General features: G+C 43.1%; 1 protein-coding gene across 6 annotated transcripts in view; it reads left to right on the plus strand.

Moving 5' to 3' along the window:
• The window catches only part of ARID1B (AT-rich interaction domain 1B), a 425,587-nt gene that overhangs the window by 354,626 nt on the left and 43,129 nt on the right, over positions 1-27,832 (plus strand). For 3 of the 6 annotated variants that reach the window (XM_018053399.1, XM_018053402.1, XM_018053400.1), the window contains 3 exons: positions 6,820-7,147; positions 8,820-8,948; positions 26,694-26,839. In XM_018053399.1, the coding sequence (XP_017908888.1) occupies positions 6,820-7,147; positions 8,820-8,948; positions 26,694-26,839 (603 nt within the window). The remainder of the gene's footprint in view (positions 1-6,819; positions 7,148-8,819; positions 8,949-26,693; positions 26,840-27,832) is intronic. The other 3 variants (XM_018053401.1, XM_018053404.1, XM_018053403.1) reach the window with 1 other exon arrangement.

A 27,832-nucleotide genomic window follows, 5' to 3' on the forward strand; every position in this document is an offset into this window, starting at 1 on the left:
GCATGTTGACCTAGGAAAAATGTGGTGCCTCATGTATCAGTTCAAAAGATAAATTATCTCAATTTTCACAAATAGTAGGGTTTGCTGCAACTTGGGGTAAGTGAGCTTTCATATTGAATCTGTGGTCTTCTTAACTACTCAGTCAGTTTCTGTCCTAAATCTGTGCCTGAAAGCATAGCACTATGTGATCATTCTGATTAGAAAAGTGGCATTGGAAAGTTTTTGAAATACAACTTTTTTATACAGCAAGGATCTTATTTAGATGAAAAATGCTCTCAAAATCATTTGTCATTAGGAAAATGAAAATTAAAGCCACAACAGTATCTACAACACAGCTACTGGAATGGCTGATATTTTTTAAAAATTGCAATATCAAGGATGTACAGTAGAGTACTTGGAACTCTCATATGTATTACAACCCATTCTGGTCCTCTTGCCTGGAAAATCCCATGGACAGAGGAGCCTGGTAGGCTGTAGTCCATGGGGTCGCTAAGAGTCGGGCATGACTGAGCGACTTCACTTTCACTTTTCACTTTCATGCATTGGAGAAGGAAATGGCAACCCACTCCAGTATTCTTGCCTGGAGAATCCCAGGGACAGAGGAGCCTAGTGGGCTGCCGTCTGTGGGGTCACACAGAGTCAGACATGACTGAAGTGACTTAGAAGTAGAAGAGTTTCTTACAAAGTTAAAAATGCACTTAATGTACAACGTAGCAGTCATTCCTAGAGTTTACCAAGAGAGATGAAACATATCCACTGGGAGATCTGTGTGCAAATGTCAGCAGCTTCAGTCACAATTGCCAGAAACAGGGACAGTCCACATGTCCACAGAAAATGGAATATTGCTCGGCAGCAGAAGGGAGCAAACTCCTGATATGCACAGCATTATGGATGAATTTCAGAAGCATGATAACGAGTGAAAGGAGGCAGACCCAGTACTGTATGAGTCACTTTACATGACATCCTGGGGAAAACAACACTGTAGGAACAGAAATCAGACCAGTGGCTGCCAGGCCTGGGGACGAGATTGACCTCCAGATGGCAACTCTTTGTCCTGATAGAAATACCCTTGCCATGTCTTAGCCGTGCTGGTGGTCATAGGGCATGTATGCGTGCTAACACATAGAAATTCTACCTCAATAAACATAACAAATGTAGCAGTAGATGTGTGTAGTAGATGACCATAAAAAGTGGTGATTTAAACCTAATTCACAAATGTGTTCATCATAATATATAGCTAATTATTCATTTTTTTCAAGTGTCTCAACTGTGATTTGTGCACCATTTTACCCTCCACAGCAAAGGGAAATAACATAGGACCTTGCATGCAGTAGTTGTTCCTAAATCATTGTTGGATGGTTGAAACCAAGAAGAAAAATAAGTGGAAACATTTAATAATTCCATAGAAGCTGTAACCTTGGAATATTAATATTAACTAGCAAATTTTAAAATTGCGGCTGATCCTCCTAAAATAATGCTGGTGATGTGAATAGCGTGTAGCTCCTACTTCCGTTATCTGGTACTTGAATACAGCTCCCGGTGAGTTAAAATCTGAATTCATTTGGTGACCAATTTTCCAAAGCTGGTGTGCCAAGATGAACCCACTTGAAAACTGTGGGCTCTCGGACTTGGCTGCAAGGCCCGTCCAGCTGAGGTGGGCTGGCCTAGCATCTGCTGCCTTCATTGTGCTTAATGCTGGATCCATCTGTTTTCTGTCAGAGCCAGTGCCAACAAATTACTAATCTATTAGAGAAACATGGAAATAAGATTGCACTTCTCATTCCTGGCTTTTCCTCTCATATTTTGCTTGGCTTACATATTTGGTTTTTATTTATTTTGGGGAGAAAGATACATTATTGAGTAGGCAAAGAGAGGGGGGGTGTGAATCATTTTTTACTCCTACACATTTTTAAAAGATTATAGAAAAAAGATTGTATTAGTGATTATTGATAATATTATTGTTGATGATCATGGTGATAGCTATAATTTATTAGGTAATTCTATGCTTGGCACTGTACTAGTGACTTTCTGCCTATTGCCCATTAATATTGTTACTTTATCTGTCAAAACTCATGTTCCAAGAGGTTAAATAAGTTGTCCAAGGTCGTTCCCCTAGAAAGTGTCAGAACCAGTATTCAAATCCAGTTTCTACAGCCTGTGCTTTATCTGTTGGTGCCTCTTAAGCCGTTTAAAGCCTTTAGAAACCATTTTTATCCAGGCATGTGAGTTTAATGAGGAAAGTCTTTTAAAGTTTCAAGGAGAAGAAAAAGGAACTTTGTATTTCTTCCACCAAATAGAGGCCTCTATAATTAGAACATATTCCCTTGACATGTGCTTTTGAGTGCCAGTTTGTGAAATCAGCCCAACTGATTGAGGGAAAATAAGACTGGGAGCCCAGCTTTCAGTGGGTCTTTCTAAGCATGAGTGCACGCATGCGTGTGGGTGTGCATGGTGGTTGTGCTCTGATGCACATTCTCCCGGATTGCAAAATGCTTCCTGCTGTGCAATGAAGACCAGCTGTGGAACTGAGCAATGCTACTGAAACAGAGCTCTTCTCTTCTTATCACATAAAATAAATAAGAAAGATAAAAGATGGGGATGGGGGTACTGAACATCTCAGTTGTTTTCCTTTGTAGTTACTAAAATACAGCCCCTGATTGGCAGTTAAACCCAAGGTGCGGGAACCCAGAGGGACAATATTTCTCTGTTCCAAGTATGAGCAGCATTCTACTTCAGCTATAAGCAGGATTTAGCAAAACCAAGGACCTTCGTCTTATATCAAGTGCATTATGGGCTTAGTCTGCAATAACCATGTAAATGCTTGTTTTCTAAAACAAGATTAAAGTGTCATTTCATTTCCTTCAAAAGCAAAGGGTACATATGTTTTCACTGAATAAAGTTTCTTACCAAATGAGTCACTTAGCAAGTGTTGAGGGAGGGAGAGTGGAAACTAGCTACAGAGGAACAGGAAGAATATGTGGATTAATTTCGTTTGCATTCAAGCTACAAATGAGTTTATTTTTAATAAAAGCAAGAGCCAAGGAAGAGCACTGTATCTCACTGATGTTATCAGACAGTCTGGAGGGAAGGGCTGAGAGGCAGATGGGGTAGGGAGGGGAGAGCCTTCCTCCTGCCACAGAGCGGAGTTCTGAGGAAGAGGGGAACACAGCATCTTGTCCACTGCTCTGTGACCCCCCGGCTCCAGTGTGAGCATAAGGCGCCCTCTCCTCTGAGATGGTGCGATGGGAAAGTAGACGGGATCATCCATGTGGTCCTGTGGGACAACAGCTTCAGAGCAGCCTCAGAACTTTTTATAAAGAACTTCAAAATTGATAAACAGTGAATGTTTACCTTCTGTGTTGTGTAAGTGGCTCAGTCATGTCCAACTCTTAGTGACCCTGTGGACCCACCAGGCTCCTCTGTCCATGGAATTCTCCAGGCAAGAATACTGGAGTGGGTTGCTGTTCTGTTCTCCAGGGGATTTTCCTAACCCAGGTCTCCAGACATTCTTTACCATCTGAATCACCAGTGTTTACTTACAAACAATATCAGGTTGATTATTTCTGCAGTGGCAGGGTATCTTCTTGAAAACGTGGTTTATAGTTGAGGTGCTGGCGTAAAACACTGACTTGCATGCAACTCAGGGGCGCCTGAGGTGATTTGCATCGAACTTCTGCTGTCCCTTCTCTTCCCTTTGATTTTCCTATCCATTCCAGCTCCTCAGATGGCCAGTGCCTTGCTCTCTTGTTCCTCTCCAGCCCTTGGACTTCCAGGAATACCCAGGGGAAAGTAGCTGCCACCTTTAACAGGTCACTTTCTGTGCTGATGGAGCACTTTCTTAAGGAGCTTGTCCCAAGACTGGTCTGTCACAGGGCTCAGTGGCTTGTGGCCACTCTGGCCAGCCACTGTGTTTGTAAATAAAGTTTTATTGGAACACAGATGCTCCGATTTGTGTGTGTCACCTCTGGCAGCATCAAGGCGGCAATGGCGGTTTAGTTGTGACAGAGATCATCTAGCCCGCAAAGCCTGAAATACTCACTCTTCAGCGAGTAGTACACTTCACGGACAGTCATGTGAGAGAGTTCACGGGCAGCACCTAACAAAGAGCTGACATCAGTCACTGCTGAAAACTCGGCTGCTCACAGATTTATAGGGGCCCTTAAGAAAAACTGCTTTCACGATTGTGGTGATGCTGTTATGTCGGTGCGGTTTTCTGTTAAGAGGCCAGTCAGGGGTGCAGCTAGTGGAATACGATGTACAGACCACGGCTCTGAGGCCTATTAGCCATATGACCTTGGGTCAGGTCACTCTGCATACCGCCTCAGGCTCCTCCTCCCTAAAGTGAGGACGCCAGTGACCGGGCTCTCTTAAGCTTGACATAAGGATGAAAGGAGGTAATGCAAAGAACTTGGAGCTGAGGTTAGCACACAGGAAACATGAATTGCTGGCTTTTATTGTTGTTGCTGATCTATCCCAGTTTCTGCTGGAAAAACCTGAAGAAGCTCCTCCTCACCTTCAGAATACGCTCCAGCCTGGGAATCCTGCTGAGCGGGGCCCTCTTCCCTCTGCGCCCTTCTCACAGCTGCGCCAGCTCAGCAGTGCCTTGCTCTCAAGTTTGCTCTCACTGTCAGTGCTGCTGTTCACTGCCTCACCCACGGGGGCTCTCTATCCTCTTCTGCGTTACCCTCATCCCACCAGTAACCCCCGACCATTTCTGCACCCGTATTTGAGACACTTTAATGGCAACCCACTCCAGTGTTCTTGCCTGGAGAATCTCAGGGATGGGGGAGCCTGGTGGGCTGCCGTCTATGGGGTCGCACAGAGTTGGACACGACTGAAGTGACTTAGCAGCAGCACACATATTACATCATTTAATCCTAACAGCAACTCTTCAAGTAGACCAAAATAAAGACGATCCTCTATTTTAAAGGAAAGAATGAAACCAAGAAAAATTAAAACAACTTACCTAAGGTCGCATGGTTGGTATATTCAGAGTTTTCACTCAGCCCCAGTTCTCCCAGATCCCAGAGACTGCCCCACAAGGATTCCTGGGTCAAGACCCAACATGGTTTTTCAAAGACCTTCTCTCAGTGCCGCCCCGCTCCACAGATGACCCCCTGTATCCCTCCCCTACAAGGACTTACTCTTCTTTCTCTTACACTTTCTACAGTGCATTATCTTTTCTGTTTTTGCTTTTGTATTTTCTCTTGTCTTTCCCCTGCTACTTCACCTTGTACACACACACATACACACACACACTCTCACACTCTTACGCTGTGAACTTCTTGAGTATAGGAATTGCATTGTATTTAACCTTACATCCCTTGTGCCTAGAACAGTTACATTATGTAGATGAGATTCTTCCAGGAAGTGATAAGGACAGATGGAGAAACACTAATCTATGCTCTCCAAACACTTCTCCTTTTACATATATTTCATTTCCACAGTCACTTATTAGGAGGCACCATATTTTATTGGTTAATTATATTGGTTCCATAATCATTTGGCTTGAGCTTGAATCGTAACCTACTAGTTCTTGATTTTCTTCTTTTGTCAATGCAGTCATGGTCGTGTCTATATTTCACATAATTATTGGAGGAATGAATGAAATCATAGATGCAAAACACTTAAACTGATATCTCACACATAGTGCGTGTGGTTCAGCAGTTATTGTTATCAAAGTGGCATTATACATGCCTTCAATTTACTTGACTGTAATTTATGTACCCTCAACCAAAATAAAAGGTGTGGAAGGAGAGAGAAAACAAAACTATTGAACTAGTCCAGGCCATCTACTCCAGGAGCGTGTACCCCATGTGAGCAGGGATGGGGGTGTGAGATTGCAGACGCTCATCTCAGTCTCAGACCCTGCCTGCTTCCTGTAGTGCCACCATCCTGCTTTGCCGAGTGCCATGCTTGTGCTTAAAATTTACTTAAAAGACATGGTGCCGAGTACAACCCAGCCACTTTATTTGGTGCTCAAGCCAAGAAAAAAAAAATGTCTCTAGACACCAGAGAAAAGCCGACTGGGTTAGACTCATTGCAGATTTCTGCATGGCCCCTCCTGTGGGGTCTTAAAGGGTAATTTTGACCACATGTGCATGTTTCCTTGCACCTTCGGAACACTTTATTGTCATGTAGTGGAGAAGGCGATGGCGCCCCACTCCAGTACTCTTGCCTGAAAAATCCCATGGGCGGAGGAACCTGGTGGGCTGCAGCCCATGGAGTTGCGAAGAGTCGGACACGACTGAGCAACTTCACTTTCACTTTTCACTTTCCTGCATTGGAGAAGGAAATGACAACCCACTCCAATGTTCTCGCCTGGAGAACCCCAGGGATGGGGGAGCCTGGTGGGCTGCCATCTGTGGGGTCGCACAGAGTCAGACACAACTAAAGCGACTTAGCAGCAGCAGCAGCAGCAGCAGTAATGTACTGGTGCAGTCTCAGATTGGAGTATATCTAGGCACTGGGGGCTAAAATAATTATTTTGCTTGAATTTTGGTAAGAACTGAAGTGTTGAATGAGCTGAAGCACCACTCAGCACTCCATCTGTATCCATGCAGAGATGGTTTCAGAGGTCAGCCTGGGTTTCTCTCCATGTTTCAGTGTCCTGTGTGGCTCTTTGCCTTTGGAATGTACAGAGATCATGTGTTTTGAGACAGCCAACCTCGTCAGCACCAATGGGGAAGGGTCAATGAGGATAATGACCAATATTCTGTGTTGATCACATTGTTGGACCAAAAGTACTTCCAGTGAATGTTTTCACGAGTTCAGATATTAAGAACAAAGCTGTCTAATTTGTGTTTGATTTTTGTTTAGGTAACTACTCCAGACCCCCAACATACAGTGGGGTACCCAGTGCAAGCTACAGCGGCCCAGGGCCCAGCATGGGCGTCAATGCCAACAGCCAGATGCATGGACAAGGGCCAAGCCAGCCATGTGGCACCATGCCCCTGGGACGAGTGCCATCCACAGGCATGCAGAACAGACCATTTCCTGGAAACATGAGCAGCATGACCCCCAGTTCTCCTGGCATGTCTCAGCAAGGGGGGCCAGGAATGGGGCCACCAATGCCAACCGTGAACCGTAAGGCACAGGAGGCAGCTGCCGCAGTGATGCAGGCCGCTGCGAACTCGGCGCAAAGCAGGTATGCTGTCGGGCGGGCGGTCTGCGCGGACATGTGCACACGCGCGGAGCCAGAATCAGTCACCCCATCAATAGGGGTGGAGAGCAGAAGAGGGCCACTGTGCTTGGCCTCCCCTTTTAAGTTACATGTTCTCTATTAGAGAGGCCAGAGCAGTAAATGGTAGACTGTGTTCTACGAGACATGGAGGAAGGAATCAGTCAGTTATAGGAGGTTATTTGAAATGGCTGAGAAGAGTCACCTCACCTAGCCACCCAAAGCCAGTGGTGAAGGGTGCCTCTGTGGCTCCATTTAACACAGCGAGGCCTAGGCAGGAGACTATAAAGCCTAGAAACTGGCCCAAATCTAAACATTCAAAAAGAACGCCTCCTTTTTTTGTTTTTAACCTCACTGTAGAAATCCTTATGAAATAGGAACTTTGTATGTGCACATACGTGTATTGTGTGTGTTTGTCTAAGTGTATACATGTGAGATTTATTGCTTCATGTTCTTATGTTGTACTTTTATTTTTCTGGGCATATGTCTCTCTCTGTCCAAACCAAAAGGCAGTTAGCAAAACAACGATTGTATTTCTGAACATTTAAGTTGATAGAGCAAGGCTTTAGCCTCAATTATTTACTTGTTTTTAATCCTGAAAAAAGTCTTGAAGTAAATACTCGACCTGTTTTAAAATAATTGAATTAAAAGTTCATGAGGCAAAGTGACTATGTTTTAAAAGACTCAAATGAAAAAAAAGTTTGAATTTTGTTTAACATATGTTAAGATGTTTAAAACAAAGGACACTGAAAGATATGCAGTCCATGGGGTCGCAGAGTCAGACGTGACTGAGCGACTGAACAATACAGTATCTTCAGGAGGAAAAATAGAAGATTCTGATTTTGTCAAGGTGGAATAAGAGCTTGTGTGTGTGTGTGTGTGTGTGTGTGTGTGTGTGTGTGTGTGTGTAAATGTATCCTTTTGTTACTTTTCCTCTGAAGCTGCTATTTGAGAATGTTAGGGACCCTTCCAGTCTCACTATTTGCTCTACAAAATAATAAATTTCCTTTGAGGAATCAAAATGAAAGTCAGATTCTCTCTCTTACCCCCTCACCCTACCTTTCTCACTCTTATCCATGTTACAGTGACTTAGAATCTTCTGAACCCTGGCACTATACCTCTGAACTGATCCTATGGCTACAGAGAGAATGTTTTAATATACCTGTCTGTGAGGACTGGTTGGGCCCGTCCAGTTGAAGTTCTAATTTAGGTTTAAATAAATTGTCCATTGTCACAACTCAAAAAATACACAAGTTATTTCCTTTTTAAGGAGAAAATATTTGATTGCATTTGACATGAAACCTTGAGTAGTGAGCTGGGAAGACTATAACTGTAGAGATTAAGACATTGTTGTTTGATGAAAAAGCTTTGCTGTGTTCCCTTTCTGAATCAGTTTATATATAATTTTATATAAATTAATATATAAGTTTACATCCAAGCGTTTTCAGTTTCTTTTTCTAATCAATAGACCATTCCAAAGTCTTGCCTTCACGTTCTGCCCATCAGAGCTCTAATACGGAGTATCAGGCCACCCTCTATAAGCCACCACACCTTGGTGTGGAGATAATGTAATGGACAGGGGGATTCATACTTGTCTACAGAACAAATCCAAAGAAGCTGTTCTTCTGTTCTACTTTAGGCCACCATACATTAGGTCGCCTGCTTATCCCAGCCAGTCTGGGGCTGGCGGACGCCCCATGTTTTCTTCCCAGCACCCCAACTATGGCAACTCTCAGGCTCCCATGATGCACCAGCCTGACCAGTACGGGTAGGTAGCCACACACCCTGACTTGCTGCGGGACCTGGGCATTTGTTTAAACTGTTAATGAACATGCCATCTGGCTGCAAAAGGAACACCCAAAGCAGGAGCGTGAAAGATCCAAGAGAAGGTCCATCTCAGAGGGGGTTGTCTTTTGTTTATTTTTGTTTGTTTTGGGTTTTTGTTTGTTTTGTTCTGTTTCGTTTTCTCATCCACCCCAGCAGCACTGTGGTAGTTTGGTAGAGACCTGCATGTCGCCACCCCACCCCCCACCCCCCCAATTCTGTCTCTGCATGACTTCGGCATGGCTTCTTTCCTTCGTGCCTGAGAGGGAAACAAAAACTTTTATCCATGTAAAAGTAATGAAGTCACCTGCTCCGGCGTCATGTCCCCCACCGTTGTTGTCGTGTTGTCTAGGACTTGTGTTGTGCAGCACTGTTATCATGACCGTGTTACTGTCATTCCTGCCACAACAGCAACCTGCTTCCACACCCGCCCTGAATTCAGAGAGCAGCAGGCGCATTGACGAGAGCCCCACGCAGGAGGCAGGGCTGAGGTTATAAATAGGACTTGGGAGGGTCTAGTGACATCACTGAGCAAACATCTGTATCAAAGATTTCTATTCTTTCCTTCTCCCAAAGGAGGATTAGAATATCGAAGTCACCGGGAAAATATAACCAAATAATCCAACACAGGATTTTTTTCCCCAAACACAGTGTTGCCATATTATTATCAGTTTCAACACAGGAATTACATACAGCAACAAAAAGTATCTCTCTTCTTTCCTGCTACAAAACTGTAATATCAGGCTGTTACTGTCTTTAGGTTAGTAAATAATCTTAAAGTATATTATTATTGCGTGTTTAAGCAAAAATATTATTAGTGATCTTACTTAACATATAGTAATGATGAAATTATCTCCTGTAGATTGAATTGTGTTCAGGAGCTGCTTTCAGTAGAAAGATACAACATTTTTGTAAAATAAAAAACAGGGAACAATCAACTTTGTTAAAAGACTGAACTTACATAATTGTGTTTTCACTACTTATTAGGAATGTATGACACGGCTTTTTAATGAATTAGGCAACAAGTGCAAATGATAATTTTGCCATTGAAAGTTCTAGATCCTGTACACACGGTCCTAATTGTCCCAACAGATAAAGAGTTCTATAAACATAATCCTAAAATTGAAATAAGTATGGAATGAGGTAAACATACTTATTTTGGAGAAATTGCCTTTCGTCTTTTTTCCTTTCTTGTGCTATGTTCAAGGTCACTTCCTGAGTTGGTAGGAAGATAAGAGGGGAGAAAAGCATTTATCATCAGCTGCTAATCCATAGGCTCTGTCCTTTACCAACTCAGGAGTCCTATTTAGACCCACAAAGCTAGTTTGGCTGGGCCTTGCCAAGCCACATTAAGCAGCTGTGTAAAATGAATTTAAATGGCATGCATCAGAGTAAAATCTCTTCCACTGGGGCAGAAAATCAATGTTCGCCAACCAGCACGAGAAGATCAGATCTGCATTTCAGCCAGCAGCATCCAGATAGCTTCCTCAGAATTCAGCACCTCCTCCTTAATTAAAAATAAGGAAAAGAAAGATGTTGGCATGAGTCCGTAAATTGTATGAAACCCACTTGGCAAAGGCTCATCCTTACAGCCCCATTCCTGTTAGCTCTGAATTTTGCCGTTTGTGTTTACACTGTTCTTTCTGAAAAAGAAAGTTTTATTTCTATTTTAAGTCTTCCTTCCTTTGCAGTATATATCCTGTTGTGCCCTCCCTTTTTTTTAAGCAGAAGCTTGATTGTGAGAAAGCATGTGTAGTACATGTTTCAGTGCTGGCAGTTAGGAAATTTGATTTTCAGCATTGTTTTTGCTTTACCTAACACCTCCTCGCAGCAAATTGTGTTTTTGCTTTTGTTTTCTTTCCTCATGGATAGCTCTGTGAGGCTAAAGTTAGGCTGGCAACTTGAAAAAGCAGTTCAGTAAATGGCAGATTTTAGGGAAGAAATAGCTCAAACCTTTCAAAAATATAGTATTCAGAATTTGTTATAATGTCTTCTTTCTCAAGTCAGAATCCCAAAGGGCCTAGAGCCTATGAGGGAATCTGAGAAAGACAGATAGTGATGAAGGGAGGGAGTGAGCGTGAGAGAAAGAGTGTGTGTGTGTGTGTGTGTGTACACATTTAGAGACAGAAAGCTAACTGCAAAAATGAAGGATTATGGCAATTATGCTTCAGAGTTTCTCAACTAGTCGGATATAAGATAGTTTAGAGAAAAAAAACAAACTAGATTTAACTAGTTTTATTATTTCCTTTTTTAAGAGTGGCACTGAATAAGTTCAGAAACATATGGATGAATCAATTTTTGTCACCTTTTGAGTGAAGGACTCCCTCATTTTGATTTTCAGACAATTTACAATAGAATGTTATGAATCTTACCATTCAGTTACTAGATTAGCTGCATAATACTAGCCAGTAAATTGAAATGAACAGTTTGTATGTAATATCTGTCCAGGCTACCCCCCCCCATACACACTTGATATACTTTTTACTCAGAAGATGCCTTGCTGTATTCATTTTTAAAACATTTCTAGATAATGTTCTGCTCTTTTGAAGCCATGAGAAGCAGAGAGTGGGAAATACGAGTTGTCATACTAAAAGCCTAGTCAGAGCTGGCAGATGACGTTCATATTCAGTCCAATTCTGACGGCAGTGTGTAACATCACTTTGGAAGAATTCTGAGACATTGTCAAAGCGCAGGCAAGCCAAAGTTGGCCAACAGTTTAAGAAAGATGTTGACTTACTGCTTCTAAAGAAGCATTTCCATGAATCCCAAGCTGTAACATAGTCCTTCATATTTGTTGAATGATTGACCTCTGTGCTTAACACACATATATACACATGTGAAATCAATTTTCCTCAGTCATTTAGTGTGTTTTACTTTCATTCATTCATTCTAGGTGCCACCCACCTAGTATTGTCCAACAACTGACATTTTTGCTCAATACAGCTGATCTGTGGATTTGGATATTTCAGCATTATCCAGATTTTTTTGTTTTTCCTTAGAAATAAGCTCCAAGGAATATGCATGACTTCAGTGAATTTACAGAAGGCCTGGCAAGCCCTAGATCTTTAGGCCATGGTAGATTTTTATTCCTTGAAGTCAGCCAGCCAGAGCACCTCCTGTAGCTCAACCTTAATCAAGTCTCTAGTGGCTTGAGATGGTTTGTGTCAAAGTCCTGGCAGAGAACTTTAGAGTAGTAATATTTTCATCAGAATCGATTCCAAGAGGATATAGAGTTCCACTTGTACAGTAACAGAATTTTAGAGCTGGAAGGACTTTAGATGTCATCCAGTCTGTACCCCTCAATTTTATGATGAAGGAGACCAAGACCCACACATTACTACCATGGTTATTTAGTTACGGGAGGGGCAAAGCAGACCCCAGGGCCAGTCTCCTGGGCCTACTGCTCTTCCTGCTACTTAATGCTGTCTCTTTAGATTTTCTTTAAAAAAAAAAAAAAAAGCTCTCCTAATTTTAGTTCTCTGTTTCAAAGGCAGATCTACTATTAGAAAGCAGATATTCATCAGTGTCTTACTGGAGACCCAACTTTATGTGTTGAGGTGTGGACTACTTGTCTTCATCAGAGGCTCTGTTGCGCCTGGAAGGAAGGCAGTGCTCTGCTGCTCCCCACGCAAACTCCCTGCGCATCACAGGGAGTTTATTTCTGGAGCCACACACCTCATGAGATGGAGTGACAGTTTACTTGGTGGCACACAGTTGGGCTTGAATTTCTATCCTTTTCACCCTTGGATTGCCTGCCAATTACACTTTAACATTTTGCATTTATTCTTGAGACTGGAGTGTAGCTGTTGAAGTAAGAATTCTGAGCCGTGCAAGAATAGAAACAGAAGTTGGCATTTTTACGAGTGCATACATTTTCATGATGCTCTTACAAGCCATATCTGTCATCCTTTTCTGTCCCTGAGAAACTCCCCAGTGGACTAACTGAATATCAGATGGAGGAGAACTCTCAGACTGCTTAGTTTTGTTGTTGTTGTTTTTTTGTTTTTTTAAAGGAAGCAAAAATGAGTCAGTGTGAAAAGTCTCGTTTCTCCTGTCTAGAAGGAATTGTTATTCTGAATATCACAACCCTGAGTCTGGAGACCTACATTTTAATTCTTTCTTAAGTCATACTGAAAGATCAGACAACTGAAATTTAAATGTTTTTGTTTTTAGTAAAGTAGGAGATTAGAGATTTTAATTAATACTGTTTTTCAGTCTTTGCCACTCTTGAACAAGGTGAATAAATTTCATGAAGTCTTGGTAGCTGGATCAGTAGCAACCTAACTATTGGTGCTGAGACGGGTGACTATTCTGTGAGAGTCTCAGCAGTGGTTTCTCTGCTTGGAAACGGCACACACACCCCCAGGCGGGTTGGTGTGTCCTCGTGGGCCTCCGTAGGCGCTTATGTCTGTCCTCTGTGCATGTGCACACACACACATGCACACACCTTCCAGCAGCTGTTCTTTAGTGAGGTGTATTTATAATTCATTTTCCCTGTTGCTGTTTGCCAGCAAGGCACTTTTTCTCTATTATTTCCTTGAAGCCAGTGACGCAGCTCTGCTGATGGGCAAGGAGCCACTGGTGTGGAAACATAGTGATGGAGATAGTGCATTAATGTGTCAAAGAGAAGGGGAAGAAACGTATGTATGTCAGGCCTCAGCTACATGGGGCTTGAAGAGCTCGGAGTGATCTGTGTTCACTAAGAATTTAGCCCTTTGGATTTTGGCCAATTAGGTTTTAAAATAATAGCTATGACCTGAAAAGCCATGTTATTGAAAGACAAAGCAAAAAGATTTCAAAGACTTATATAGAGTTTTAATTTTTGCAATTAAATATAAGCCTTTGCTTTAACACCTAAACATTATGCTTTCATTTTTAGCTCCTTTTTTCTTTCAAAATTCAAAATTTGAATGAATATTACTATGTTGGTATTTTAAGATTATGATTTCAAACAAATCTTTCAGTTTCAGAATAACTGTGGCAGCCATAAACTACATTTATTAGTCTTCAAATTAAAAAAAAATTAGTAAAACACAGTTTTTAAAAGACCAGGAGAAATTGTTTTTTAAAGTTTAATGAGATCCAAGGAATCAAAGTATGAAATGTACAGCAAACCTTTTAATAGATTAGAGTCTGTGAAGTTCCTTAAATGACTGGATATTATCTAGAGAGATTTTTAAATAAAAACACACACTCTCACCCCAGTCTCACACCAGGGAGCTCGTGAGCCTGTTTATTGTTGTAAACTGGGGGATCCTGGTGTGGGGACCAGCACAGTTCTGGGGCCTGCGTTAGAAATTCCTGCAGCTGAAGAGCCCTAATGAAAAACGGAGGGAAGAGACAGGACAAGCCTGAGCTCAGATGACCTGTGCTTTGTACCTGGTAGGCACTGGCTTGAAGACAACTGGACCAGAGCTGGGGACACTGGGTAGAATTAGGAGAGACTGATATTTAAACAGACCTGATACTTTAACTCAGGCTTAGGTGATCTTTTGTCTCATTTTCTACCTCTGAGTATCCTCTCAGATAACAGTAGCTTCCTGATACTCTGGTATTCCAAGCTCCCCTCCATACCTAGACATGCTTTCTCAGAAGGTCTCCTGTCCGTGTCCCAGTCTGAACCTCTTACCGAGTGCCATCCTTGCTGCCTAAGCGAGCTCACAGTGGCATGTGTATTGGATTGGGCTCTTACTAACCAGATGGCTCTCGCATCGGTGGAACACATGCCCCTCTTTACTCGTCCAGGCCACTTGTCTTCGTATCTGACCTCATGGGCTTCATGACATCTGCCTCCACATGCCACATACTTACACTGGACAAACAGATTAGCATATCTGGAATCAGCATTGCGGTCCACCCATGAAAAAATCAGCAACAGAGTCCAGTCAGTCCCAGCTATTCAGAGCTGTTCAAGTGCAGCTGTTGAGTGATCATAAATATGTCAGGTAGTACTGCTGGCCTCAGCCCCAACCTGCAGGGCTCTCAGGCTGAAACCTGGAAGTGGTTGCCAGCCTGAAATCTCATAACCTCAACAGAGTTTTGGACTGAAGGCAACAGGAAGAGTTTGTAAGTGGTGAAGAAGATGTGATCCAGTCTGGGGCAGGGAAGGTGTCGCGGGTGACCGTGTGACGATCATAGGTGGAAAGGAGGCTGGATTCTCTGACAGCTCAGAGCACCTCTCAGCTGGTAGCAGCGAGGCTGTGGGAGCAACTCCCTGCAGCTGTCCTGGTCTTGACCTTCATTCTTATTTTTAGCTCCATTTCCATCATATAGATTAAAATACCCAACCGTAAGGTGGTGCCATTGGTAAAGAATCTGCCTCCCATTGCAGGAGATGTAAGAGACGCAGGTTCAATCCCTGGACTGGGAATATCTCCTGGAATATGAATGGCAGCCCACTCCAGTAGTCTTGCCTGTAAAATTTCATGGGCAAGAGGAGCCTGGCAGACTACAGTTCATGGAGTCACAAAGAGTCAGACATGACTGAGCACACAAGATTTTGTCCCTTGTTAACTCTTACTGGAATAGTGTTGACTGTTAAAAACCTACCGAGAAGAACTTGCTGGATCCTGCCTTTCCTGCTTCTTTGATAACTGGTATAGACATAAAGAACTATAGTTTTGCTCAGCTGCCAGGCCTTTCCTGCCACATGTTTACCCTAATTTTGAATAGTGTTTCAGCAAATTAAGTAACTTTGTAGTATTGATATTTTTCCTGACACTGCAGCCCTGGACAAGTGCATTCCTCATTAGAGGGTTTTGGTGTTGCTGTGGTAAAGCGTATGAAATGCAGATCTCAGGACTCAAATTCTGTTTTTTTTTCAGCCAACCGACTGGTCCACTAGAGTCTAAGAAGTCTAAGAATGGTTCACTGGGGTGTAAGAAGTCTAAGAATGGTCCATTAGGGTCTAAGAAGTCTTAAGAATGGTCTCTTAGGGTCTAAAAAGTCTGAATATGCATGAGATTTGTGCCCTCTTGGTTGTTCCCTCCCAAAACGGTACACGGGTCAGCTTGTTTACAGCTACTAACTGGCTCCTCAGTACCTGTCATGCGGGTTTGCTCCCTGTGTATGAGGTGCCTGTACCTCCAAGGAGACCCATTCCTGTGTCAGCTTTCTCTCCCTTATGGCTTGTACACATGCAGGCAGTGTCTTGGTATGAGGCTGGGAACTCCCGTCACTGACAAAGAATAGTCCCCTTTATAAGTCATTGGACATCTTGCATGGTATTATGATCTCAAGATAAACTTTCTTAAAACAAAGATTTTGAATATCATGCAGTTAGAACGGGACACTTTTTTCTTTCTATGGGGGACATCAGTGGCAACTCATTTTTTCTTTCACAAGGTTCAACAGATCCCATTTTTACCAGACAAGGGAACTATGCACCAGTTATAGCTTATTAGAGGCTGGTTGGAAGCCACAGGTGCCAGCATCCACAAAGGTCTGGGGTCACCTCTTGCTCCAGGAAAGACAGGTTTGGGGCCAGATGCTGCCCCCTCTGGCTTTCTTAACACCCTGCACTTCAGTTCAGTTCAGTCACTTACTCGTGTCCAGCTCTTTGCAACCCCATGGACTGCAGCATGTGTCAGGCCACCCTGCCCATCACCAATTCCTGGAGCTTACTCAAACTCATGTCAGTTGAGTCAGTGATGCCATCCAACCATCTCATCCTCTGTCATCCCCTTCTCCCACCTTCAGTCTTTCCCAGCATCAGAGTCTTTTCAGATGAGTCAGTTCTTTGCATCAGGTGGGAAAAGTATTGGAGTTTCAGCTTCAGCATTGGTCCTTCCAATGAATATTCAGGACTGATTTCCTTTAGAATGGGCTGGTTGGATCTCCCTGCTGTCCGAGGGACTCTTTAAGTCTTCTCCAACACCACAGTTCAAAAGTGTCAATTCTTCGGCGCTCAGTTTTCTTTATAGTCCAACTCTCACACTTGCACTTGAGAGAAGCATTGATGTCAAAATCTCTGAATGTAGCATCTTCAAAAGGGAGACTTTTAGTCATTTTTGTATGATTGCCAGTAAACATTTCGTAATAACAGAACAATGGGCTGAACAAACCGAAATCAACTTTGAGATGAAGAGAACATTCCTAGTTATCAATTACCAAACTTCAGGTAGCCAGAGAGTTTTTGCATTTTCTTCACACCCCAACGAGGAAGTCTCTCACTTCAGAAGCCTGGAGCTCTATTTGTTCTCCTGGCTGCTTTGCGAAACAAGGTGAAGACCAGTCGGCGGCTTTAGGAACAGCTGAAACTAGTTACCTTCACTGAGGCAAAAAGGAAGTACTAAATCTCCAAATTGCATGGCTGGTGGCATTTTTAAGTGAGTGCCAGCAACAGGACTGATAACAGATTGGAGCCCTCTGAGAAGTCTACACAGAGTAGTTAACAAAAAGGGAAACAAACTTTCTGATGTGGGCTTTCAGGAAGTTCAGGATGGCATATGCGGGATCCCTCCGTGCTTGGTCGTACCAGCTTCACTGAGATGCGGGGTGAAGGAGACGAGACAAGCAGGAGGAGCGCCTCAGGCACAGGCAGGCCCTGTGGGCACCTCTGTGTTGTTGCACAAGCCCACAACAGAGACCTGCATGGGAGAAATCCTGCTCGGAGGAGTCGCCTGCAAACGTGCACTCAGGAAAGACGGTTCTAGAGAACAGGCTAACCGTCGTCACCCCCTCTACTGGAAGGGCCTTCTTCATAGAGATGTCGAATGTTATTACATTCCTCTTTGCCCACCCTTAAAAGAAAAGAACTTAAATGTGTCAGTTACCAAAGGGTTTGGGGGGTTATTAATTCATATCTGGGAAATGACTGATGACTTGCTCTAACCAGTTTGTTGCTGGCATCATACCCATTTCAGTTGTCTCTAAGGGAACAGGCTGCCTTAGAAAGAGAATCATGTCCACAACAAGGAGAAGACCTTAGAAAACAGATCAAGAAGCCTTGTAAAGGGCGTCCCTGCCTAGGGAAGAAGGATGAATGAATGAAGGGACTCACCCTCTGCTTTCCAGACTTGTGTCTCCAGCTGCCTCTTGGCCATTGCCTCGGGCAGCTCAGGGCCACTCAGACGCCACGTATCCAAGGCCCAGCTCCTGTCCCCTGATGTCTTCCCTCACAGCAGCTGCCCCGCACCTGCCCCTCGTGCAGCCAGGAGACGTCCCAGCCACTCTTGCTTACCCCCAACGTCTGACTCATCACCAGGTACTTCCAGGTTACCTCTAAGGCAGCGCTCAGCCTCCTGTTGCTCCCCACTCAGCCCGGCTCCACGCACTGCCTTCTCTTACCTGGACTCTCATGAGAGCCTCACACCTGTTGCCCTGTATTCACTCCTCCCGCCTCAGGTGTGCCTGCAGAGGACCATGCCTCTGAAATTCACATCCTTTTCTGCCATTTTTCCCACTTAAAACCCCTAACCTCTGTCAGCTCCTCTGAGGGTACAGGCAAAAGAACTGAAGCCTCGTGACGTGGCCCTTCCCTCCTTCTCATCTGTCTTCTCTCCTCTCCTCTCCTCCATCACCTGATTAAGTCCCATTCCATCCCTCAGATCTCACCTGAGGAGTGGCTCGGGCCCCGTATCCCTTCCTCAGGGAACGCGCCCTGGCCTCTTCAGCTGGGCCTGTCCATGCCTAAGGCTCGGGCCCCGTATCCCTTCCTCAGGGAACGTGCCCTGGCCTCCTCAGGTGGGCCTGTAGATGCCTAAGGCGCTCCTCCTGCCTTCCCCGCCTTTCTCCTTCACCTCTCAGTGAAACTGTTTGCATCCGTGTAAGTACCCTCAATGCTCACACTTCCCCATGATCCACCCAGTGTGCTTGCTATTGGCCACTCCCAGCTCTGGTGGCCTGACTTCTGTTTGCCTTTGTCCGGGCCCACTGGTGTGCTCCTTCCTCCCTTCCCCTCCCACACCTATCGTGAACACATGACTGTAACTGTCAACTACGCAGAGGGCATTTCTAATTAATTTTGTTATTGTATTAATAGCATGTCTTCCTGAGTGAAAAGGGTGTGATAGGTTTATTAAAAGTAGCATGTGGCTGTGTATCTTCCCAGGAGCCTACAGTTTTTTAAGTCATTGGCACTCACGTTTGTTCTTTGTCTCAGTGTCAATGCTGCTTTACCTTCACAGGGTTGATTTCTAGCCAGAGCAACTGGATTGTTGAGATTATAACATGATTTCACCCCTAGAACTGTAGTTGTGTTTGTTATGACAGGTGTATTCATGGATTAGCCACACCAAAAGTGGGCTGCAGCTCAGACAGCTTTTGCTTTCCTTCTAATTGTGTTGTTTTGGGGGCAGAGCTAGTGATTTTCACTCTTCAGATATTAGATTTAGAACACAGTAAGTCCACTACATATGAACAAGCTCCATTTCAAGAGGGTGTTCATAAGTCCAGTTGGTTCATAAATCCAACAAAGTAAGTTTGTAAGTCCAAGCTGCATTTTCACTCATGCCTTATGTTGATGACGCACACGTTCACATCTTTGAAATCAGTTTGCAACTTGAAGGTTCGTCTGCAGAGGACTTACTCTAATCTTGACTCAGTGTGTCCCTCTTGGTATTGCTTTGGAAGAGCTGCTGTGTAACTTAGGTTGCAAGTCTGTTTCACCAGTGATCTGGAGACATACGTGCAAAATGTTTGTTTATAAAACAATTGAAATAGGGCTTCCTGTGTGATACTGTGTATGCAATGGGAGTGTATCCTCTCCAAGGATAAACTGCTGAAATTGAGCTTTTCAGAGTTTCATGTTCCCGGTTCTGATAGCTTTGGGTTTTAAGTGAGAAAGTGCCCTAAATTTCAGTGTTAGTCTCATTTAATTTTTCAGTAAGCAATCTTTTCTGGCTTCATAACTTAAACTATGTTTCTGGCTTCATAACTTAAACTAAGTCCATGGTGACAGTTCATATAGAGAAAGATACATGTGTTTGGTGGTCATGCCGTTCTCCAGTAAAGCATGCTCTTTTTGACTTGGGAATGGTGTCTCCAGTGCTGGAACTCTTCAGAGTGGAGCTTCCCTCCGTGTGTCTTTGCACACTGGGGCTTTATAGTAACATCACTCACATGGTGTCTGTTTCAACATACTTCTTCTGTCTACCCCTGGTGGGTTAGTTGCTAAGTCGTGTGCGACTCTTGCTACCCCATGTACTACAGCCCACCAGACTCCTTTGTCCGTGGGATTCTCCAAGCAAGAATACTGGAGTGGGTTGCCATTTCCTTCGCCAGGGGAATCTTCCTGACCCAGGAATCAAACCCAGGTCTCCTGCATTACAGACAGATTCTTTACCTACTGAGCTACAAAGGAAGCCCTCTGTCTACCCCTACCCTTCTCCAAAGAGCTGTATCAGAAATCAATTCATTCTCAAAATGAACATTTTACACATTCCAGTCTGTCCCTGTTAAAAGAATAGTAGTGAATGCTAAAACAATATGACCTAAATATTCTTTTAAAACACCAGAATCATCTACAGACTTTATTTTACTTTACGTGTTATTGTAGTTGACTTTAAAACAAGATATTTATAAATGTGTGGTTACTCTTTATTGATTTCATATTTATATTTCACCTGCTAAATTCAGACTGTAGTGGGAAGCTGTGTTCTCCTTTCTGTTTTCACAGTGAACCATTGGAAATGGTCACTTTGAAAATCTGTGTTTGCTTCTGGGATTTTTCCCACAGAGCCAGCCCATTATTGGCAGATTTATGTGTCATGTCTGAGAAATCTCCCACATGAATAAAAGGATCTGTGAAAACCTGCTGGTGTGTGCATAGACTGAGGAGCGAGCAGGAACGGTGCTGGATGGAAGTGCAAACGGGCGGGCTCCGTGTCTGAATTATTCTCGTTGTGATGACCTCCTTCTTGTCATGGAATGACAGATCTTAGACACCTAGGTCTAGTCCCAGCTGAAGACTGATTAAAGTTCCTTTGGTTCATTCTGCAAGTCCACGCTTCTAAATGACAGCCCCGCACATCACATCTCGACACTTCCAGACTGGGGGGGTCATGCCGGGCTGTACCCTGGCCCCACCAGCACAGGGCCATGTAGTAAGTGCCTCACGGTTTGTGGAGCCACCAACAGTCATTTTCAAAGGACGCAGACCAATAGCCGCCTCAGCAGCATAACAGCAACAAAAAGTCATTTTCAGGTGTTTATCAGCTCACGCTTCTCAGACGTTATTTGGCCTCCATTGCCACAGCCATTGTGGGTAACGAATCTATGGCATCAGGAGAGCATCATTCATGATAAAAACCATTTGAGCCCGTAGACCCGCTAGAAACTGCAGCCCAGCAGTTCACACACCCAAAGATCAAGGTTGGGGCCCTTTGCTCTTCCATTTGGGCAGCATTTTATGTTGAAAATGTTTCCCTTTGTGAGTTTATGTTTTTGGCTGTTTTTGTTTTGTTGCTCTTGTTTCCTTTTGAAAAAAAAGGAACTGTCTTGTGACTGCTTTGCGCTCCTGATTCTGTTCGGAGCACTCCAGATGTTGCAGTGTCAGAAAGAAGTCTGTGCGCACTGCCTCTGGTCCTGGAAGTGGTCAGCGGCCCAGCCGCGTTAGCTTTTTGTCGTGAGCCCTGGAAATGTTCTTGTTGGTGGCTCCACAGTAGTTGGAGCACTCAGCCTAATCAGAGAGGCCACCATCTTCGGTTTCATTCCAAAAAACAAATTGTCTCCATTTCCAAAATTCAACAGAGGCCATTGAAAGCTCTTTTTTAGTATAAAGCCCATTTTGCTTGTTCAAAATTACCAATAGTCTTGGCAGTGGTTTCCAGAGCAGTCATGAATAGGGTTTCTCCTGTAATAATGACAGGCTGGCTCTCTCCCCCACTTAGACAGGTGGCCAAGTATGTACTCGTGAGTACGAGTGCCCGGCTCTCCTGGGAGGGCTTGTTTCCCTCTCAGTTCCTTCCTGCTTGGATACCACCCAGGAGGCCTGTAGCCCCCAGGATAAGTGCCTTCCTCGAGGTCAGTGTCCAGGGGTTGATCTGTCCACTTCCACTACCTCTCACTGTGTCCACCTCACCAAGTGAGCCCTCGAGGAACCCAGAGAAAAGCACTGCTCTGGTTTGTCCCTTCCTACAACAAAAGAGGGCAGCAGAGGATGAGATGGTTAAATGACATCACCAACTCAGTGCACATGAGTTTGAGCAAAATCCAGGAGATAGTAAAGGAAGGACAAGGAAGCCTGGCATCCTACACGTCCATGGGGTCGCAGAGAGTTGGACACTACTGAGCGACTGAATAACAACAGCAGCAATACAACAGAAGAGAAGTGTGGTAGGCACAAGGAAGGTACACAGCAGGCTGCCTTGTCCCATGGAGTGTCTGCTGGCTAGGGACCCGTGAGGGAGGATATATAGTATACTGGTCTGCGAGCAGGGTTGGGGGAGTCTCCTTCTACCACTTACTAGCTGTGTGTCTTCAGGCAAGTTGTTTAATCTCTCTGATCCTTATTTTCTTGCTCTGTATGTGACCATAATGCTCCCTTCTTTCCTCCAGGAACTTAAAAAATTGCATGTATAAAGTACCTAGAAATCATGCAGAGTATATTTGTCAGTACTTAATAAATCATTAATATTTATCATCATTATCAGTTCCTCCATGTTCATATGTAAGAACTGGGCTGAGAGCTTTCTTCCTGGATCCCAGCAACAGTGGATGGTGTCGCTAATGACAGAGTCAAGAGCCCTGGCTTTTCAGTCTGACTTTTAAAGCCATAGGCATAGTTTCATCGAGGACGGTTGTAACCAGCAACTGACATCCACTGCAGAGACCTTTAAATCTTGAACTTTTTGTTATTTTTAAAACCTGTTAATGTGTACTTTCATCATCTTATGGTGATTGAAGATGCGGACTTGGGGGAGAAATAATAGATTAGAATTGGGCTTTTGAGGTTACTTAATTTAACCATCTGCCTGGTGGATTTTATACTCTGATTCTTTTTTTCCACCTCAGTTGTAAACAAGTGTGCCGAAGGAACTGTGAGTTTCATACACATGTTAGTTTCACCAAATGTGAAACTGAATTTGGTGGAAGCTTGAAAAGGTAGTCATTTATCCAAATGCCCGTTCACAATGATAAAAACGTTTTCTGTCCATTCATTTAACAAACACTTCTTAGTAGCTGTGATGTGCTTATTTGTACTTCTCAAGAGGCATACACTAGAAGAGCCAAGACATGAACCTAAATTATGTTAATATACAAAGGAAAGTGCAGAAGCTATAAAGCTATAAAAGGCACAGAGTCTGGAGAAGGCAGAGCTTCCAGGTCAGGGAATAAGGAGGGCCTTCATAGAGGAGGTGACCCCTAAACCTGGATTTTGAAGGACAGGTGAAAGTTGGCTGAAACTTGAAAGCAGTTGCTGACTTGGAAGTAGTCTTCAGAAAACACAGCCTGTTCATAGTCAAGGATGCTCTTCATGTGATTTATCAGCTAAGAGAGAATGATCCCAACAGGTAATACTTGCTTTCTTGTGAAACAGTTACATAAATGTTAACTTGTCATGTTGAATGAAAACACCTGAGAAGAGAACCTAAGATACTAAAGATAATGCCAATAGTCTATATTGTTGATGTTTAAAACCCTAACTGTATAGGGATATGTTCATAGCTTCTGGGCAGTGTATTTATAAGTATTTGACAACTTAGAGATGAATCGGAAACCATCGGGTGGTCTTAGACATGTTCTAATGACCTGTAGTCTAATCCCTACCACCTTCAGGGGGACTTAGGTGAGCTGAGAATTCAAGGCAGAAATAACACTCCTTCCTCCCAGAGCCACACTCACATTAGCCTTTCAGCCCTCTAGAATATTCTTTCCAAGCCATCATAAGTGTTAGTTTGTGTAGAATTTCTCTGAATGGTTGGTGTAATATTTAAAAGAAAGAAAAAAACCACTCAAACCCTTGATACTTTGAATATTCAGCTAGGCAAAGTTTGAACTTCTACCAAGCAGAAAGTTGAATCCACTGAAAATAACTGCACTTAAAGAATAGTATTTTTTAATGACCTATGTTAATTTCTTAAGTAATCTGTTAATTTTTTTTTTTTTTACTGTTATGCATTAAGAACCACCAAATGGCAGTTTAATGGAGGTGGAGGGGGTTGTAATCATAATTAATTTAGAACAGATAAGCCAGATGTCTGTGCATTTTTCAGTTCAGTTCAGTCCCTGTCTGACTCTGCGACGCCATAGACTGCAGCACACCAGGCTTCCCTGTCTACCATCAACTCCCAGAGCTTGCTCAAACTCAATGTCCATCGAGTCGGTGATGCCATCCAACCATCTCATCCTCTCGTCCCCTTCCCCTCCCGCCTTCAATCTTTCCCAGCATCAGGGTCTTTTCCAATGAGTCAGTTCTTTGCATCAGGTAGCCAAAGTGTTGGAGCTTCAGCATCAGTCCTTCTAATGAATATTCAGGACTGATTTCATTTAGGATGGACTGGTTGGATCTCCTTGCAGTCCAAGAGACTTTCGAGAGTCTTCTCCAACACCATAGTTCAGAAGCATCAATTCTTTGGCACTCAACTTTCTTTATGGTGCAACTCTCACATCCATGCATGACTACTGGAAAAACCATAACTTTGACTGTATGGGCCTTTGTCGGCAAAGGAATGTCTCTGCTTTTTAATATGCTGTCTAGATTGGTCATAGCTTTTCTTCCAAGGAGCAAGTGTCTTTTAATTTCATGGCTGTAGTCACCATCTGCAGTGATTTTGGAGCCCAAGAAAACAAAGTCTGTCACTATTTCCATTGTTTCCCCATCTTTTGCCATGAAGTGATGGGACCAGATGCCATGATCTTCTTTTTTTTGAATGTTGAGTTTTAAGCCAGCTTTTTCACTTTCAGCATTTTTAGCCCTCCTATCAGCTTTACTCCTTAGAGTAAATGTTAGTAGCCAAAACTTTGATAAGTTTTTTTTTTTTAATGTGCTATTGACATAAGAAAAGCTTGACTACCAACAGTGGAGTCTTTGCAAGATTTTGCAGTATTACCATTATCTTTCTTTCTGTATCCTAATTTTCCTGGGAAAATTAAACCACCGTGCTGTTCAAAACTCTCCCTCTATCTTTCCCTGTCTCATTACCAGCAGTTAGAGGAATGACATTGTGTGACAGTTGTCTCCTTCGGTTCAAAGAATACCCTTTTCCTCTTTGCAGGATTTAAGAGAAGTTTGTCTTTCTCAGAGCATAGGCACAAAACTAAGTCACTATAAAAATGAGTCTGCTTAGGAGTGCAGGAAGGGTTGACTGGGAGCCTGTTGGGTCACTTACCTCCAATATAAAAACTCCTTTGTTGTTCAGTCACAACATGTCATGTTTAACTCTTTGCAACCCCAGGGACTCTGAAGCATGCCAGGCTTTCCTGTCCGTCACTATCTCCATGGGTTTGCTCAAACCCATGTCCATTGAGTGATTGATGCCATCCAATCGTCTCATCCCTGGTCGCTGCCTCCTCCTCCTGCCTTCAGTCTTTCCCAGCATCAAGGTCTTTTCCAGTGAGTTGGCTCTTTGCCTCAGCTGCACAGAGCTTCAGCTTCAGTCCTTCCAATAAATATTCAGGACTGATTTCCTTTAGGATTGACTGGTTTGATCTTCCTGCAGTCCAAGGGACTCTCAAGGGTCTTCTCCAGCACCACAGTTCAATAGCATCAGTTCTTCAGCTCAGCCTCTTTATGGTCCAACTCTCACATCTGTACATGACTACTGGAAAAACTATAGCTTTGACTATACAGACAGACCTTTGTTGGCAAAGTGATGTCTCTGCTTTTTAATACTCTGTCTAGGTTAGAGATAACTTTCCTTGCAAGGAGCAAGGGTCTTTTAATATCAGGGCTGCAGTGATTCTGAATCTGCAGTGATTCTGAAGTTCATGAAAATAAAATCTGTCACTGCTTCCACTTTTTCAAACCCAGTATAGGACCAGATGCCATGATCTTAGTTTTTTGAATGTTGAGTTTTAAGCCAGCTTTTGCCTCTCCTCTTTCACCCTCATCAAGAGGCTCTTTAGTTCCTCTTCACTTTCTGCATTAGAGTGGTATCATTTGCATATCTGAGGTTGTTGATATTTCTCTTGGCAATCTTGAAGTTCTACAAAAAGAAGTGGAAGTCTGATGTTTACTGTGTAATTTTAATGTAGGGAAATTGATGTGTTTTTAATAGTACCTAATTGCACACTGTTAAAGGGAGTTTTAGAGTTTCTTTCTCCAGTATTTATTATATCAGAAAATTTAGGTCAAAGTAAAAAATTTTTAAACAACATTTTCACACTGCCCATCTGCTTTTTATTTCTTGACTTTTGGTTTTTGATGCAAGGGTATTCAGTTATGTTAATGAAGAGTCAAATCTTTTTAAATGTTAGAAATTAATTTTGCTTGCTTTTGTAATTCCTGTTCTTATTTCAAGATCCCCCTTTCCTGTTCATATTCCTCTCTATAAATTATAACCTGGAACACCTGACATGACTATTTGTGGAACTTATATTATTTGGAATTTTTACATGGTGCATTAAGTTATTACTTAGCAGTAGCGTTCAGTCTTTTGCTTCAAGAAATAAATTATTTTAAGGGAAGAAGAAAAATAACGGCCCTACCCCTTACATAATGACCGCCACGGTGAGAAATGACTGCCGGGTAAACTGCGGCTCCTGTGCGTGGTCAGTATACGGATGCATGTGCTTTCTCTTCATGTAGGCAAGGCGGCTTTCCCGGCATGAATCAGAGTGGACTCATGGCTTCCAGCTCGCCCTACAGCCAGCCCATGAACAACAGCTCTGGGCTAATGAACACCCAGGCGCCCCCCTACAGCATGACGCCCAATATGGTGAACAGCTCAACAGGTAACCGTGGCAGCTCCCTGCTTCTGAGGGCTGCTCTCCCCTCCCCTCTTCTCCTCTTTGTTTGCACCACTGAGAGTGTAGAAGCAACCTGAGCAGTCAGATCATTTGGTGAAAAGAGGGGAAATACTGCTTCTCTTGGTTACTTGCTCCATCTATTAAATCTTAGGGATATTAATTTTATGTAAATTATTTTATTCATTCTGTATTTGTGTGATATGTGGACATATTTCAAGTGTTGTTGGAGATTGCTTGCAAAGTATTTGCATACACTAAGCTCTCTCTATCTTTGGACATTATTGGAAGATCCCATGACAAAGTCTGTAGTCTCTGTTTGCTGATGGTGGAAATAAGCATTAAAATTCATATCTCAAAGGAAATGATTGAAGGGTAGGAAAAGGTAGTATTTGAAAGAGGGTTTGGTTTTTTTGCATTTAGGGAAACTCACCTTTAACTGTATACATGAAAATAGTTGTTTTTAAAGTGCTATTTGTAGACCGTCTCTGTTGAGAAATCATGCATTTTTTAACAATTTGTTTTAAATTTTTCATGATACTTAATTTTTTCAGAATACTCCATGAGCTCAATAATTGCATTCTTAGCGAATCTAATCTGATTAGTGGACTAAGAGTGTTCTGGCAGTTTGTGGAAGCAACAAGAATGTCTAAAACTGTGCACATGTTCCACATTCTTAGACCCCTTAGGTCCTGAACCACCTCCTTAAAATCCACCTAAGTATCTAGGGATGATGAACACTGCTCTTTAAATGAGAAAACGCCTGACGTATTTCACCTGACCTGTTAACTTTTTCTGACTCCTACATTTTGGGTAGGATTCCCTCCTGTAGTTAATCTGGAACTTTGCATAGCCAGCTGTGTGTCCTGCAGTGCTTTATGATGTGTTAGGAAAACCTCATGGAGTCCGAGGCTAGGCTCCCACTTGTTAACCTTTTTTCATTTCCTCTGCCTTCCGCCACCTTTCTAACCTCTCCATCTT

Source organism: Capra hircus, chromosome 9, assembly GCF_001704415.2.
Source record: "Capra hircus breed San Clemente chromosome 9, ASM170441v1, whole genome shotgun sequence".
NCBI lineage: Eukaryota > Metazoa > Chordata > Mammalia > Artiodactyla > Bovidae > Capra > Capra hircus.